At 40.2% G+C, this 14,671-nt stretch overlaps 1 protein-coding gene across 10 annotated transcripts in view; it reads right to left on the bottom strand.

The window, feature by feature from the left end:
* Window positions 1–14,671, bottom strand: part of PTPRK (protein tyrosine phosphatase receptor type K) — a 415,551-nt gene that overhangs the window by 70,661 nt on the left and 330,219 nt on the right. For all 10 annotated transcript variants that reach the window (XM_087774463.1, XM_087774462.1, XM_087774464.1 and 7 more), the window contains exons 9-12: window positions 12,929–13,038; window positions 11,480–11,681; window positions 8,423–8,528; window positions 1,072–1,345 (exon numbers count right to left, since the gene is read on the bottom strand). In XM_087774463.1, coding sequence (XP_087630589.1) covers window positions 1,072–1,345; window positions 8,423–8,528; window positions 11,480–11,681; window positions 12,929–13,038 — 692 coding nt within the window. The remainder of the gene's footprint in view (window positions 1–1,071; window positions 1,346–8,422; window positions 8,529–11,479; window positions 11,682–12,928; window positions 13,039–14,671) is intronic.

Below are 14,671 nucleotides of genomic sequence, written 5' to 3'. Positions count from 1 at the left end.
AATTTTCATAACCATAGGTAGAAGGTGAGATTTTCTTCAAAAGGCTCGAAGGCAAGGCCGCCTGTTAGCTGGGATTTGTTTAGTCACCGCAGAGACCCAAACGTAAGGAAGGGTAAACACAGCTTCTGCTCTTTTCCGATGCCTCTGGTGAGTCTCAGTGGCTACCAATCTGGCTGTTCTTTCTAGCTCCTTCCTGACCTGCCTGGACACTTCCTATGGAGATACTTACGGACATATTACTGCAATTTCCTTCAGATTTCTAAACTATAAATAAAAAATCTAAGTTTTTAAATATCTGAAGTTTCTGTGCCTACCATCTTTTCCCTCCTCACTGATCATTTCCCCCTCCCCCATTTTTCTTTTATGAGAGGAAAAGCCATTCAAGAGTAACACCACAGGGCTTGCAGAGCCACAGTCGTTCTTCCCACCTGGAACCTCCCTCCCTGGCACTTTTCCCCCTTCCATACACATCGAGAGCCAGCAGCAGCACTCAGTGACAGAGTTAAAAATGAAACACCAAGGAGGTAATGAAGTTGAGCAACAGCCATACTCTTACTATGGCACAGCAGTGGAGCAAGCCTCCAGTACACCTTGCCAGAAAGGCTCTTGAAAACACACTGTGGGCCTGGGGTTACTTTTGCTCAAGCAAATTTTTACTTTTTGCTTGCTGTTCAGTGCGAGAGTCTCGAGAAGTTTCTAACGTTTTTATTAGGCTGCTGAGCATCCCATGTTCTGTTTATCCTGCAGTATTTTAATTTTCTGAAGTGCGCAAGTACTGAGAATTGGGGAAAGGGCTGCGGATGTTATTTACTGAGGAGACAGAGTCACAGCACTGAAATTACTTCGCTGAGATGATTACTACAAGATGTATTAAACTCTCATCTAGTAGCAGTTACTATGATAGAAGGGTGGTGTGAAATGTGAATGGCACGCTGCCACGCTGTCACAGTATGGAAGGGATTACAGCCGTGCCACTGCCAACACCTAACTACGTTCAACTTCGACAGTCCTAATTGTCACCACAGGCATGTCTTTTGACTCGTCCAGCAGGAAGGTGTGGCTGGCACTTACCTTCTCAACACTGCTCATGGCCTGGAAATAGATGTTGTAGCCTTTCCGAGGAGCCAGTGGCGGGTTCCAGAAACCCTGGTAAGTCCTGTTGTCACCCACGGTAAAGGGGGCTGGCTCGGGCAGGTTTCCTGGGGGCAGCTCAGCAGCAAAGTAATACGGCGACCCCCCGCTAAGAGCGGTCTGATAGGTGACGGGGATTTGGTAGCACTCCATGGCACCCGTTTCTCGCTTGGTTCGGTGCGGGTGCAGCTCCTCAACAACGATCTGGTAGGCACTAGTGAAACAGAGGAAGACCAGCACACCTTTAAGGTCACCTGCTAGGGTCAACTCTCTAGTCTCATAAAAATATTAACCCAGTTGCTTTGTGTAAACTTAAAAAGAAAAAAAAAAAAAAAAGAAAAAAGGAAAAGACAGCAGATGCATGGATGCAGAGAAGAAACAAAGGCTTGAAATGCAGCAAAGCTATCTAATTTAGCCATTGGAAAGAAGCAGCATCCATTTTTTTCAGGAAAAACAAGAATACAAATCTATACACAACCTCCTAACAATTTTTTTTTTTTTAGGCTTTTTTGTTTTGAAGAAACACAGGAATGAATCTGACTTGAAACTACAATAGATTAAACTCTTGGCTAATCGTCAGCATCTGAAGTTAGCATTTTCCTTTGAAATGATATTAGAGTAAGCTGAGCGTCAAGGCCCAACATAATGACTGCCTCCAGGCTGTGCTTGGAGCACCAATTTGCAGTTGTCATATCATTTGAGACAGAACGTGCTGACAGGCTTCTCCACCTCTTGACCTTGCTGTGGCTTCTATCTTGGCTCAGAGCTATGCAGATCTAAAGTACAAGTGACATGCTGTAATACAAGCACAGATGGACAGAAATCTGTCCATTCCACCAAAATAGACTGCCTCTTTCCTCTACAGTTGTCAATGATAAAACGTTACAAATTGCTGAAGCAGATGGCATTCGGCCTATTAAAACGCCATCCCAACCTCCCAATACCTCTCTTGAAATGGTCCATGGCTTGGTCACTTTTCAAAATCACCTGCTCAGAATAGGACAGGTAATTATAATTCTTCTTTCTCTGTTAGGGGAGCTACCTAACTGCTTCCTCCGCTCTGCAGCAGTACAGAACTTACATAGCGAGAGCAGGAGGCAATTCTTCAGTTTATAAGAAAAAAAGAAAATAAGAGTTTTTTGGATTTGCAGAACTATATGTACGCATAAGCACATATACACACACGTGTATACATGCACACAATTTCTCATTTATATGCAGATACATTTGAGGACCTTATGAAAGATTAGTAAGAAAATATGCCTAAGCATGTAGGCGAGACCTGAAGCTATTCAATTAAACTGGCAGAATTGCCTGTCTTGGTTTTGTTTTACAGATTTCTAAAGAAAAAATTAAAGAAAACGTAAAATTGAAGAGAGTTCTGGAAGCGTCACTGCATTGCTGCAGGGACTCTGAAAGGCAAAGGCAAAGACAATTTTCCTCATTTCAGAGCTTATGGGGTAGCATTAAATTATTTTGTCAATTTTCTCTGCTACTACTGCCCAGAAACCCCAATAACTGTAGTGGCAGAGATGAAGTATGATACTGGGGAATGGAAGAAAGGAGAGAAGAAAAAATAAGAAATGAGTTTCACATCTTTCTTGAGCTGAAAGAAGAAGTTAGCATCCCCTTTTCTTAGCACCTAAAAAATTAAGGACGAAAGCCTCTTCCCTTTCAAAGTGACCAAGAGGAATATAAGAAGTCACCTAATTTTTGAAACTCTAGGTAGAAAGAAGAACATAAATGAAAAAATGATGAGTTGGTTCCAGGGATCTCTGCTTCTCATAAACTGTCTGTGAACTGAGCTTGGTTATAAATCATCTTCTGTGCTAAGCTCTGTGTATTAACCACGTCCAGTTAATGCAGCCTGCACCAACAAATCACGTCCACAAGGCCCCTGCACACCCAGAATCTTTCTTTACGCTTCAAAATCAATGTACTAGCAAAAAAACCTAAAAGCACTGATATTTTACAAACTTGACAGGATGTAAAATATTAAAAATAATTAATGACTACCGGTGTTCATCTCCTCCCTGGCCTGGCCCTGGACCCAGGCAGGGTTAAAACCACTGCTCCTGAACTGGGCAGCCAACCAACTGGAGAGTACTGGGAATGCAGACACCATGTCTCTGCTCCCTCCATTCTGCAGTCTTTCTCTTGTGAGCTGCCAAAGGACTGGGACAGACACAAATTCTGCTCTCTGAAGTGCCAGGAGAGCGGGAAACTTGTCTTCTGTGACAGCCTGCCAACTTAGGAGGAGAAAGCCAGCAGGGAGAGCGGAAGGACAGTGCAACGTCTGCACGTGACGGAGGCAACCGTCCCCTGAACAGCCTGGTTTGTCATGCAGCTCGGAAGCTGAGATCTACCAGTTTCCGAATTAAATCCTTTTTTCACCCCATTTTAAAGACTAAGGGGCAAATGAGGCTCCCTTTTTTAAGGTGCATATCCTTTTTAAGGGGCAAGTCTCTTTGGAGACAAAAACAAACCAAAAAATCAAAGGGGAAGGGCATGAGAGTTAAATATTAGGTAATTCCCTTTTAATAGCATTCTTTAAAAATATGCAGTAATTTTTGAATCTGACATGAAAGGTATGGCAAAATTTTAAGCATGAGATCACAATAAAATGTGACTGTTCTGAAAAATTTTCAAATAATTTACATAAAATATGCTCTCATTTAAATAAAATATGTTTCCAAAAGTAAGGCTTTTTGGGTCCCTACATCTGAAAAGGTACAAAATGTGGAAAATAAGAAATAGATATACACATTGTAGCCATCTGCACCTACACAATTACTTTTAGTTAAAGAAAGAATAGCAAATGACAGAAAGTCTTTAATGTCTCCAACGAGGTTTTATTTATTTATTTATTTATTTTTAAATTTCAGAAAGTATTTTTTAAATAAAAGATGTGCCTATCTTTTTTGGAAAGGGGATCTAGCAGTACTTTTCATGCAACATTATAAGCTAACAAGACATGGAGGAATACAGTCATTTACCTTTGGGCCCTTTGTGATACCATCTGTTTAAACCCATTTACTACCACTACAGTGTCTCCAAAGCAGCGCTGTTACTCTGTGTACACATAGCAGTGTTCAGAAAGGACACCCTGCTGTAAGATGTGAAGAAAGAAGCCAAAGTTAAATTTGCAATTTGAAAAGCAGGGTGTTCACTGGCTGCAAATGTGGTCTGATATCAGGCTATAAAGTTTAAAGGCTATGTACTCTGCTTATCCTTGCATTTTTATGTATTACTAATCCTAGTTTTAATTATCTTACACTTTCTACACATTTTTTGTGTAACGGTGGGAATTCAATTATTGAGAAAGCTTTCTTGTGACTGAAGCTGAGGGAATTCCTACAACTGCTATTTTTTTCCAGTCTTCCCATACAGCAAATGAGGAATAAAAGAAAGAAAGAAAGAGGGAGGGGTGGAAAACCTAGATGACAATATTCCTTCTCCCTGATGACTAAAATAAATTCTGAGCTATTCTGAAGAGTAATACAAATTTCAGAGGCTTCTACATAAGTTGCTGGGATCATAAAGGCCAAAGAGCTGTCTGAGATAGCTAGGTAAGCGGAGAAATTGTTGAAGATATAACAGGTGAAGAGCTCCTCTGCTGAGATTTTGCATGAGGAAATTATTTTTGATGTCGAAAAACTTTTTCGTTCACTTAAGAAAACCTGCACAGAACCTCCCTACTGACCAAGGTGATTACACACAGCCTAAAGAGGCCCCTGACAACAGATCTTCCTTTTCACCCCTCCCTAAAAACTCAGGCTCTCAAACAGGTACTGCAGTGGTGAACACGTTGTTCATACTTCAACTCTATTCTGACTGGGCTTTAATATCAGCTAGAGATTTCCTTCCACAGGTCTAGCGGAGACACAACGTCCTCTCCTTTGACAGGTGCCAGACTGACTGACAGCCCAAGTTGCAACTTAAGTTCTTGGGAGTCCGACCGACAACTAAGTTTTAGCTGCTCCCTGCCACAGTCCACTTAACTAGTCTTTTTGCAAACTGAAAACAACCTGATTTTGCATATGGAGGTATAAGAAAAACACTTTACCAATCAAATAAAATAAAAGAAGTATCATCGTTAAAATGTTGTCTATGCTGCTTCTGATATATGTGCTTCGTAATCCTCATCTGCAGTAGGATTTGAAAACAAGATTGTTTTGCTGGTGCTCAGTTAGGCAAAACTACAGAAAAAGAACTTCAGAAAAACCACAGTGACAAATCATGTCTTCAAATGAATCACTGAAACACCATTGATGCTACTGAGTGAGATCTCATCCACAAGATTGATGGTGAAATGGTACCCGCTTCACAGTGAGCCTGAGCCATCCAGCCCTGTCTCCCTTTGTATTTCTAGTTTGTAATTTGGTTTAAAACTTCAGGAGGCCATAAAGAATGCTAGAGCTTACACAGCAACGCTTGACAGGGAAGTTATGATTAGAGTCATGTTTAAACCGTGACGACTGTGGCATGTAGTATCTTAAAGAAATGACTGACAGCCACAAATAGATTACACTTGAGTTAAGGAACATCTGTTTCCTGGGGGGCTTTGCTGATGGAGAGGCTGAGGTAGAACAAAATCTGATCATAGCATAATTCTGTTTGTAAAAGCAAAAGAGTATCAGACTAAGCTTTTTTTTTTCTTTTCTAATTTTTTTTTTTTTAAACATGGACCTACTGCCATTAAATAAAATGATCTTTTGACTACCTACAGCTCCAGGGATTAAAGGACTGGGTGCAAACAAACCTTTTCAAAAAGCCAACGGTATTCTTCAGTGTCAGGCTAAAGACCAGCATTTGAGTCCCTTCTACTCAATCACAGCTGCAGGCACAGCAATGCATTTTTTTTCCCACCTACCTAGTAACACTCATTATGGCAGCAAGCCAGCTTGTAGTGGAAACACAACCGCAGTGTGGATGGAGTGAAGCTTCACTAAAATGCATCATAAAGTTTAGTGAAATGCCTTGAATCAATTCAGAATTTCAGTGTGCTACATTTATCTCCCCTCTTAAGAAGCTGCTGAAAAATACCTGATGGCAATATGCACAGCTTTGGGAAAGGGAATGGGACCATGTCTTCTCCATTCCCCTGGAGAATGCTCCTCGTTCAGAGTAAGGAATAAAACAGCTGCTTTGTTTTAAAAATAAAGCCCAGCTCTCCAGTTATGGTGGAGGACTTATTTCCTTGGCCTCCTGATGCTAGAAATTTAGTGCACTCTCTTAAGTTTTAGAAATTACTTGAAGTGGAGAGGGAAGATCGGAGACAAGATGATGTATGCTTTTTTGAGAACATACTCAAACAACAGTTCTTAATAACCTATCAAACTATCGCTATCAAACTATCTATTAACATTTAGTAGATAGATCCTTTTTGCCACCTTCATAGGCCACAGTGACAAGCTCATGCCATAGGACTGAGCATGCTGTAAGGAAAAGCGAGAGACTAAATGTGAGGTGGTGTGCTGCAGGTTTGCTCTGCAATGAGTTACTCGCCTGCCAGTAGAGCGCAGAGAAACCAGAGCTCCCCTGAGCCAGGTACGAGTAATCCTCTAGCCACATCCCATCATGCTACCAGTTTCCAAAAGAAAACCCCCAGGAGAGAAAGCCGGGATGGGAGCCTGACCCGCCTCAGGGTGAGGGCAGGACGGAAGGCAGGAGCCCGCTGCTCTCTGCACAGATGTGCCACAGAGCAGCTGGTGTAGAGAAGATGAGCACCACCGCCAGGAGATCCCAGTGGTGTCTGGCAGGCATGCCCTTGGACGAGCCTACACACCAGCCCCCTCGGGGGAGCAGGCGCAAGACTGAAAGGATTTGGCATGCATTTCATGAGAGAGAGAGATATCACATTTCTCAGACAGGGACAGCTTTGGATATGGCCAGCAGCAGGACACCTGGAAGGCTTTAAAAGCACTTACTAAGGCGTATAGTGAGTTTAAGCACCTGCATAACTTGGGAGCATTTTCAGATCACAGGTATGGTTTCTACTGTACCAATTCAACAAAACCCCTATTTTAGATATCCAAGTTCTGTGCTGAATGTAGTCCTGTACATTTTATCATTCTTCACACCCAAAAAAATCCTAGGTTTGCTCCAGGGCAATCTTGCAGAAACTAACGATGTATGGGGTTACAATTTTATTTATGAATATAACACATTAATATCTCCTATAAAGGGGATGAATATGGATTATCTTCTATGACAGAATATAAATAAATAACTTGATCATATCAATCATAAGGATGACTATATGATAAGCATATAAAAATGCTTATAGTATGTGACTCATCCCCACAACATCCAAGTAAAACATACATTCCTCTTAATGGAAACAGACTTAAGAAACAGTTAATTTTCCTCTACTTTTAGGGCTCAGGCACATTATTCAACATCAGCTGAGCCACGGTAACCGACCTAACGTATCACAGAATGAAATGCATTAGCCCGTATTTGTCTAAAATGTCACAAGGGTAAGAGCATGAAAAGGTTCTGATGCTCAGTAGCTAATTAACCCCCGATTAGTCAGCTCTGTCCCTGAATACTGCTGATGCAGCCACATCAGTAAAACACAAATGGAATCAAATAGTATCACAAAATTTTTGCACTAACAAGTAGAAGTAAAGAGCGGGCTGTAGACTAATCTTTGCAAACAGAATTAAATTATCTCTCAATAGAGAGCAGAAAGGCAAAGACCCCTCAAAGTTAACATAAATGAAACATTTTAATATGATTATGGGACACGCCAAATAAAATTTAATAGCTTGCTACATGATTTCTAGTAAGAAGCACTCTGAGAGGAGTAAGGTCAAATAGTTTGTAGTCATCACTATTATTCTCCCATTTCCTCTGAGCTTCCAATTTTCCAATCAAACATATATGCTATAGAACAGCTGATTTGAAGCACTGGAGAAGAAGTGTTATTTTCAAATCCACTTTCTGACAAACACCTTTCAACCTCATGTTTCAGAGAGACTGTGAGAAAGTAAAATGAAATGATAATGGATAGGAGGTGGTCCCGGGGACCCTAAATCAAACAGGACAGACAGCTGGATGATTCAGGTCATGACTACCTTTAAAAAAAAAAAAATTTTTTTTCTTATTAATTACGGATCTATTGGTAAGCTCAGTCTAGCTAAGAAAAACAATAGCAATGTCAAATGAGCATCACTTGGAAATTAACAGCTTTATGAGCTGCGAGACAGCATATAACCAATGGAAAGAACTCTTCCTGATTTTTTTTAGATTTTATTTTATTTTATTTTTTAAATTTTTTTTTTACCTGATAGGTGCACCTTTGGCCTGTGCCGGTCTCAGGAGTACAGTTATTGTAGTAGCAGTTTCATTGAGAGATGCATCGACTCCTTCATAGTCCGGTAAAGTGGGAGCTGATTAATGTTGAGTGGGAAGGAAAAGAATGAGAAACAAATCAGTGAAAACATTTTGAATTTTCATGAGATTGTGGCTGTTCGCAATATTGTACAAAGCCACAACCTTCATCAGCTACGTGATACGTATCCTTTTTAATAATTTTCCAATCAGGCACAATCTTTTACTAGAGCATAAATGGGACTTCACCAACAATTGATAACCCCATCCCTAACTGCTCACCATCAAATCATTATACCTATCTAGTTAAACAGGTTTATTCAAGAAAGACAGAAATAGAGGGAGGAGGTGACTGCCAAGAAACGCTAAGACTACAAAACCCCATTTTGGCCTTGCTTTTTCTATCTTACAAACAATTATATTCACCATCTTGAAGATCCACCTTTACCACCTCTCTTTTTCCTCCTCCAACAATTTAGGAGCCTTTCACATTTCCTCTTAAACATCATGGGAGACCACACCAATACCAACCAGGCTGCAGGAAAATTCAGCTTGGACAGGCATGCATCTGTGGACTAGAACTGGATGGGGGAGTCTATTCCCATGCCCATTTCTCCGTCTAACAGTGGATGGCTAAGCTGTTCATGGATCAGTTTCTGAATCACTGCAGTTTTCAGCCCAGGGTATTAAGAAAACACAAAGCCAAAACTAGAGGCAGTTCAGGAACTGATTCACTGATGGACAGGCTGCTAGGCCTTTGAGGCAGTAACATTTGTTGTGGGTTGGATGGCTGATGTTGATGATCACTTCAACCATCCAGTTTTAATCTTCTGCACAAACCTGTCACAGCCCTCACTGGTAATACTGTTGCTGACTTCAACTCTAGTGCAAGGAAAGAAACAGGATTTTCTGTGATTCAGAAAATAATAGATTTCTATTAATTACTGATCTTTAACAAGCTTGAAAACTATCTGCATGTTTTTTTCAAATACGTGGCTGTACCTTTATAAAATTGTTAATGATGCCTGTATAATGAACCTTCACAAAAAAGATGCTTCCTAGCAGGATGTCAATCATTTAAGTCATACTAATTTTACGATAATATATCAATAGATAGAAAAGCACCGAAAGATTAAAAGCCTTCCTTCATTAGTCCTAGATCCTAGATTAACACAAAAATTTATTTCATGAAATATTATTTTATAGAAATAATGTTCAGTTAATGTTCATTTATAAATTACTATTTACATCATGTTCACTAGGATCACGGCAACCACTCATAAACTTAGTTAAAAGGAATAATTTCACTCCTCATTAAAATAAAGCTAGCACTTCCGGAAACATATGCGTTGCTTCATAAAACGTTTCAGCTATGCAGAGTGAAACTAGACAACATTTCAGCATAAAGCAAGATGAAAAAAAAACAGACTGAAATTCAGATACAATGGGTGCCACAGCCTGCCTTTAAGCTTTCCTAGTATTAACCATGTTTTGCCGACTAACAGACCCGTTACCTTTCTAGAAAGCATGGTAGACTGGATTCTGAACAAAATTCCCAAAATTTTTGGGTGGAAAAAGAGTGTATATCTGAAGAAGCCTGAACATATTGTAGTCCTAAATAATCCAAACACGTTGAAGTGCTTACTTCTCAAAATACTGAAACGTTTTGGGGACAGACATGGTAGCAAGGTATTACATAGTTACACCTTTTTTTTTTTTTTTTTTTTTTTTTTGGTCCTACAAAGAGAAGACAAGTATGCAAGTACTACACCACCATTATCCCTGACAATTTATGAACTAGAATTTATTGTGAAGAAACACAAGGACCTTAAAAGAACCTGAGTAAAATATTAGACTTCAAAACAACCTAATAGCTAGATAAACAGAACAGAACATGTCGCTTAGGTTTTTTTTGGTGGTTTGGTTGGTTGGGTTTTTTTGAAGGGGCTGGGGTATGAGGAGTGCTAGTACTTACGTGCTGGGACAGAATTCAACAAATTGTTGTAGTTAACTACGACTACAGCATTTCACTTGCTACATAATTCAAGGAGCTCTGCCTTGAATTTTCTCACATTTTGATTTATGTGCATGTTTCTGGGAACTGGGTGAGGCGGCTATGTGAGCAGTTTCCCACAGAAATGGTAGGTGCATTCCAATACGTTATTAACCTCCCTTTACAGGACAATATAAGTTTCATTATGGCAGATAATAAGGAAAATAGCCTTCTTTGTGCTGTTTACATTTCTAAATGACTGACTTCTTTGATCTCTGCCAAGCTCTGAAGTTGCCATGTCATAAAATCAACAGTCTCTCTACATACAGCACCGACTTATCTTCTGCTATCACCTGCATAAGCTACTATCTTATTTTTTGAGAATAATACTGAAATTTAAGAAAATAAAAATACTAAAGCATTCCATTTGGCGTTACTTTCTTCTGGAGTTTGCAATGCGTTATTAAGATGAATAGTGTCAATCTTGGTGCACTGTGGTAAGTGAATAGAGGCACGAGGAAGCAGACCTGTATGAATCTGGCGAAAGAAATTCACACTTCCTCCCAACCGCCCCGACTCTGTTATAGCTGTGTGCTGCTAAGTGGTGTCACCTTGAGTAAGTCAATTAATTTTCTGCATCTGACTTTACTAATCTGCAAAACAAATATAGTACTTAGTGACCTATGGAGTGCTGAAAGGCTTAATTAGTTAAGGTTTATACAGCACTTCAAAATCTTTAGATGAAAGTACGAGATTACACAAAATCAAACAGTTGACAACTACAGGTGTGCAATTTCCACCTCATGCAAGGATTTATCCCTGAACTTGTACTACTGTTTGGCAAATGTGCTCAAAAACATTTTCAGTAAGAGAGTTTCACAATACGATAGCATTTGGGGGGGGGTTTCTTTCACATTTCCCGATTTTTCAAGTCTTACAAAAAACAATCCCCAAAGCCTTACAAAACCAGTGAACATTCACACACACACTTTTTTTTTTTTTTTTTTTTTTTTTCACCTGAGATGTTGGTTGTTACATTGATTGTAGTTGCTGGTCCAAACCCTTTGACCGTGCTTGCACGTATAAAGAACTGGTAAGTAGTACCAGGATGCAAGTGTGAGAAGACATGATGCGTGCTGTTCCACAGCTTCGACACGGTTTGCGGAGGTCCTGCGACTGGAACTGCAGGATCAAACGACCGTATGCTGCTATAGCTGACCTGTGAAAACAATTATTTTTGTAACAACTGTTACAGTTTTTGGCACAAGGAGATTAGGTTAGCTTGGCTGGAAAGGAAACAAAAGATACGTGCTCATCTAGCTACCCAGCTATCTTGGGGATACCGTGAGGACTTGGTGTGTATTATCGTAAAGTCTGCTTCACTTGAAAGGCTATGCAGGTGCCCTTCGTCTCTGTTTCTTTGTAATTTTAGTTCACGTATGGAAAATATCACTGTTACATTTAAATTAGGACACCCCCACCATCCTCCCCATCTCCACCAAACCCCTTTATTTTTCACTTCCTGTAATACATTTCCCTCTCCTATTCCAATAATCATATTTAAATGCTGTCCAAACCAAGCTAATATGTTTAAAGCCAGCGATGATATCTTAATGTACTGGTTTTGACTGGGATGGAGGTAATTTTCTTCATAGCAGCACATATGGTGCTGTGTTTTGGATTTGTCATTAGAACCCAAAAGCTCACACTTTTGCCCTCCCGATTCCTCCCCCACCCCACTGTGGGGGAGTGAATGAGCGGCTGAGTGGGGCTGAGCTGCCCACCAGGGTTAACCCATGCTATTTAAAGAACTTTGTTAGCATTAAATAGATAAACAAACAGATTTAAGGGGTTTTGTTTGGTTAGTTGGCTTGTCTTCCTCCTATAATTCACCAATACACAAAATTACATCCTCTGTTCCTTTAAAAAAGGAGTGCTGGAGAGGATGGTGTTCCTCAAATCAGCTGTTTCCTGCCAACCTCCTGTGGAGGTTCCAGAAGGCTCATATATTAAATACACTTTAAACAGAATATATATGGAGGTTTCCTTGAAGAGTGATATCTAAAGATCTGACAAAGCTAAAAAACATTGCTCCATATTTAATAACCATCTTACTTTTCATGTAACCTTCTCTTGCAACAAAGATTTTGCAGATCATGGCTGTCATGGCTTTGGAAGGATGCATAGTAATGATGCAAGATTTTTAAAACTAGCACCTCCCACATAGATTGTACTGTTTGTATACTCACATGCCAAAGCCACTTGACAGGGCCGGCCAGCCAACAACATACGCACTATAATTATGATTTTTGAATATCTAATCACTACACAAAATCCAGTATTCTGTAAATGAAAGCAGCATATAATTGAATAGCTGTCTACAGAGCATAAACACCTACCATCAGCCACCCCTCTTGCTGCACTTTCCTAGCCCTATCCTCTGCTTGTTAGCTGTTTAATGATTACCTCATACTGAGTAATGATGCCATTTGGATCCACAGGTTCCTTCCAGTTGAGGAAGATCTTATCTTCAAAAGGAGTTCCTTTCACCGACTTGGCAGGTATAGGGCCTGGCACTACAAACAAAACAAAACTTTTAAAAATAGGAGATTCAAGAGAAAGACAAATGAAAGCGATTACAGAACTTCCTATTAAAACCAAAAGTGAGCGCAGGTCTATTTTTATTAATATTCATTCACGTGCAAAAGGCAGTGGTAGAGAGTATGAAAAAGCACTTCAAAGTGTATTTTGTCATTCGCAGTGCAGAGAGAGCATGAAGTTGAAACATTATCCCCACATATGGTTTTCACAACTTCATGCAAAGTCAAATTGTCTCCTAGTACAGCCAGGGGAAACAGTTCAAGCTGGATTACGACTTCAGGGAACATCACTGAACTCTGTAATAAGCGTATCTTAGGACAAGGACTACATGGTTTTAAAATCCTTTTAAAAAGAAAGATCAAAGGCAAGGAAAAGCCTATGTTATACCCCATCTTCCAAACGAGAGAAACGCTTACAAAATAGTTTCCAGTCACCTCTTCTTATGATTTGTTGTTTTAAAAGAAATCCTCGTTTAAAGAGGGGGCTGGGCACAGGCCAGCTCAGCTGCCACTTCTTTCAGCCACTGACGTGCTTGTGCTGCAGAAGGATCAAAACTGCTTACTTCAAATCTTTCCAATAAGAGACATTTTCAAAGCTTTGAACTGAACCACACTAGAGATGACCCTACTTTCTTATTTTAAATGGAACCAATATCCCTGGTGTAATAACAAGTCTGAAGTGTCACCTCAGGCCTCTTCGCCTGAGTGATTCACAGTACCTGGTAATCCCATCAACACCAGGCGGGAGCGCTTAGTTATCTTCCATTTCAGCTTACGAGATATTTTTGCCTACCCATACGGTTCCTTTTTAACCACAGCAACTCACCTAGACTTGAACACATACATGCTGAAAGAAGGGGATGAGGATATGAGAGCGCCTGAAGAAACCCTGAACCCAAAGAAACACCCTCCCCCCTCAAAAAGCCAAAGTTGGCCAAACTTCCAGTCTTTCAAGCTGAAATGTTCCTTCTATTTAATATATTGACATATATTTTTCTCCCCTTCTTAACCAGCCTATTTTCTTCAATGCAACTTTCAGTGAGCCTCATGCATGACATTTCTCAGGTATTAATTATCAAAGCAGACTGAAGTTTTACAAAGAGTAAAAATAAAATAAAACCCGCTGGATCAAAGGAGGCACTGGGCACTGTGCTAGCAGCACCAAGGAGTGAATGGTCCGTCTCAATCGTAGGATTTATTTCAGTCTACATGGAAGCTATTAAATGATGATCTGACCCTTGGTACAAAACATATAATTTGGCACATTGAAAATAAATTCATAGAGTCAAAAAAGCCCACATGTAAACAGATGAGAGCTTCACAGAAACTGTTCATCCATCTGTCAAGCAAAGACTTAGGAGAAGTTAACTAAAATCATACGCTGCTGCTTCGCTTCAGTGTCCTGACACAGACTGGGCAGTGGATGAAGAAGGCTGGTACGCCATGACAGCCCCTGTCCGCTCTTCGTGGCATTCGGAGACTTGCTGTAGGCACTGCTTTGCTTCTCATGGGAATGCTCTATTGTTTTTTTTCTCTACATCTCAAATGAGGTATGAATATACCCTGATGCGCATGACATTATCCCTGGAAGATGAGTGCACATGTGTAT

Source organism: Nipponia nippon, unplaced genomic scaffold, assembly GCF_047370975.1.
Source record: "Nipponia nippon isolate SJK-2023a ecotype South Korea unplaced genomic scaffold, ASM4737097v1 scaffold_4, whole genome shotgun sequence".
NCBI lineage: Eukaryota > Metazoa > Chordata > Aves > Pelecaniformes > Threskiornithidae > Nipponia > Nipponia nippon.
The sequence above is the reverse complement of the archived record's forward strand: the minus strand, read 5'-3'. Positions and strand labels throughout refer to the sequence as shown.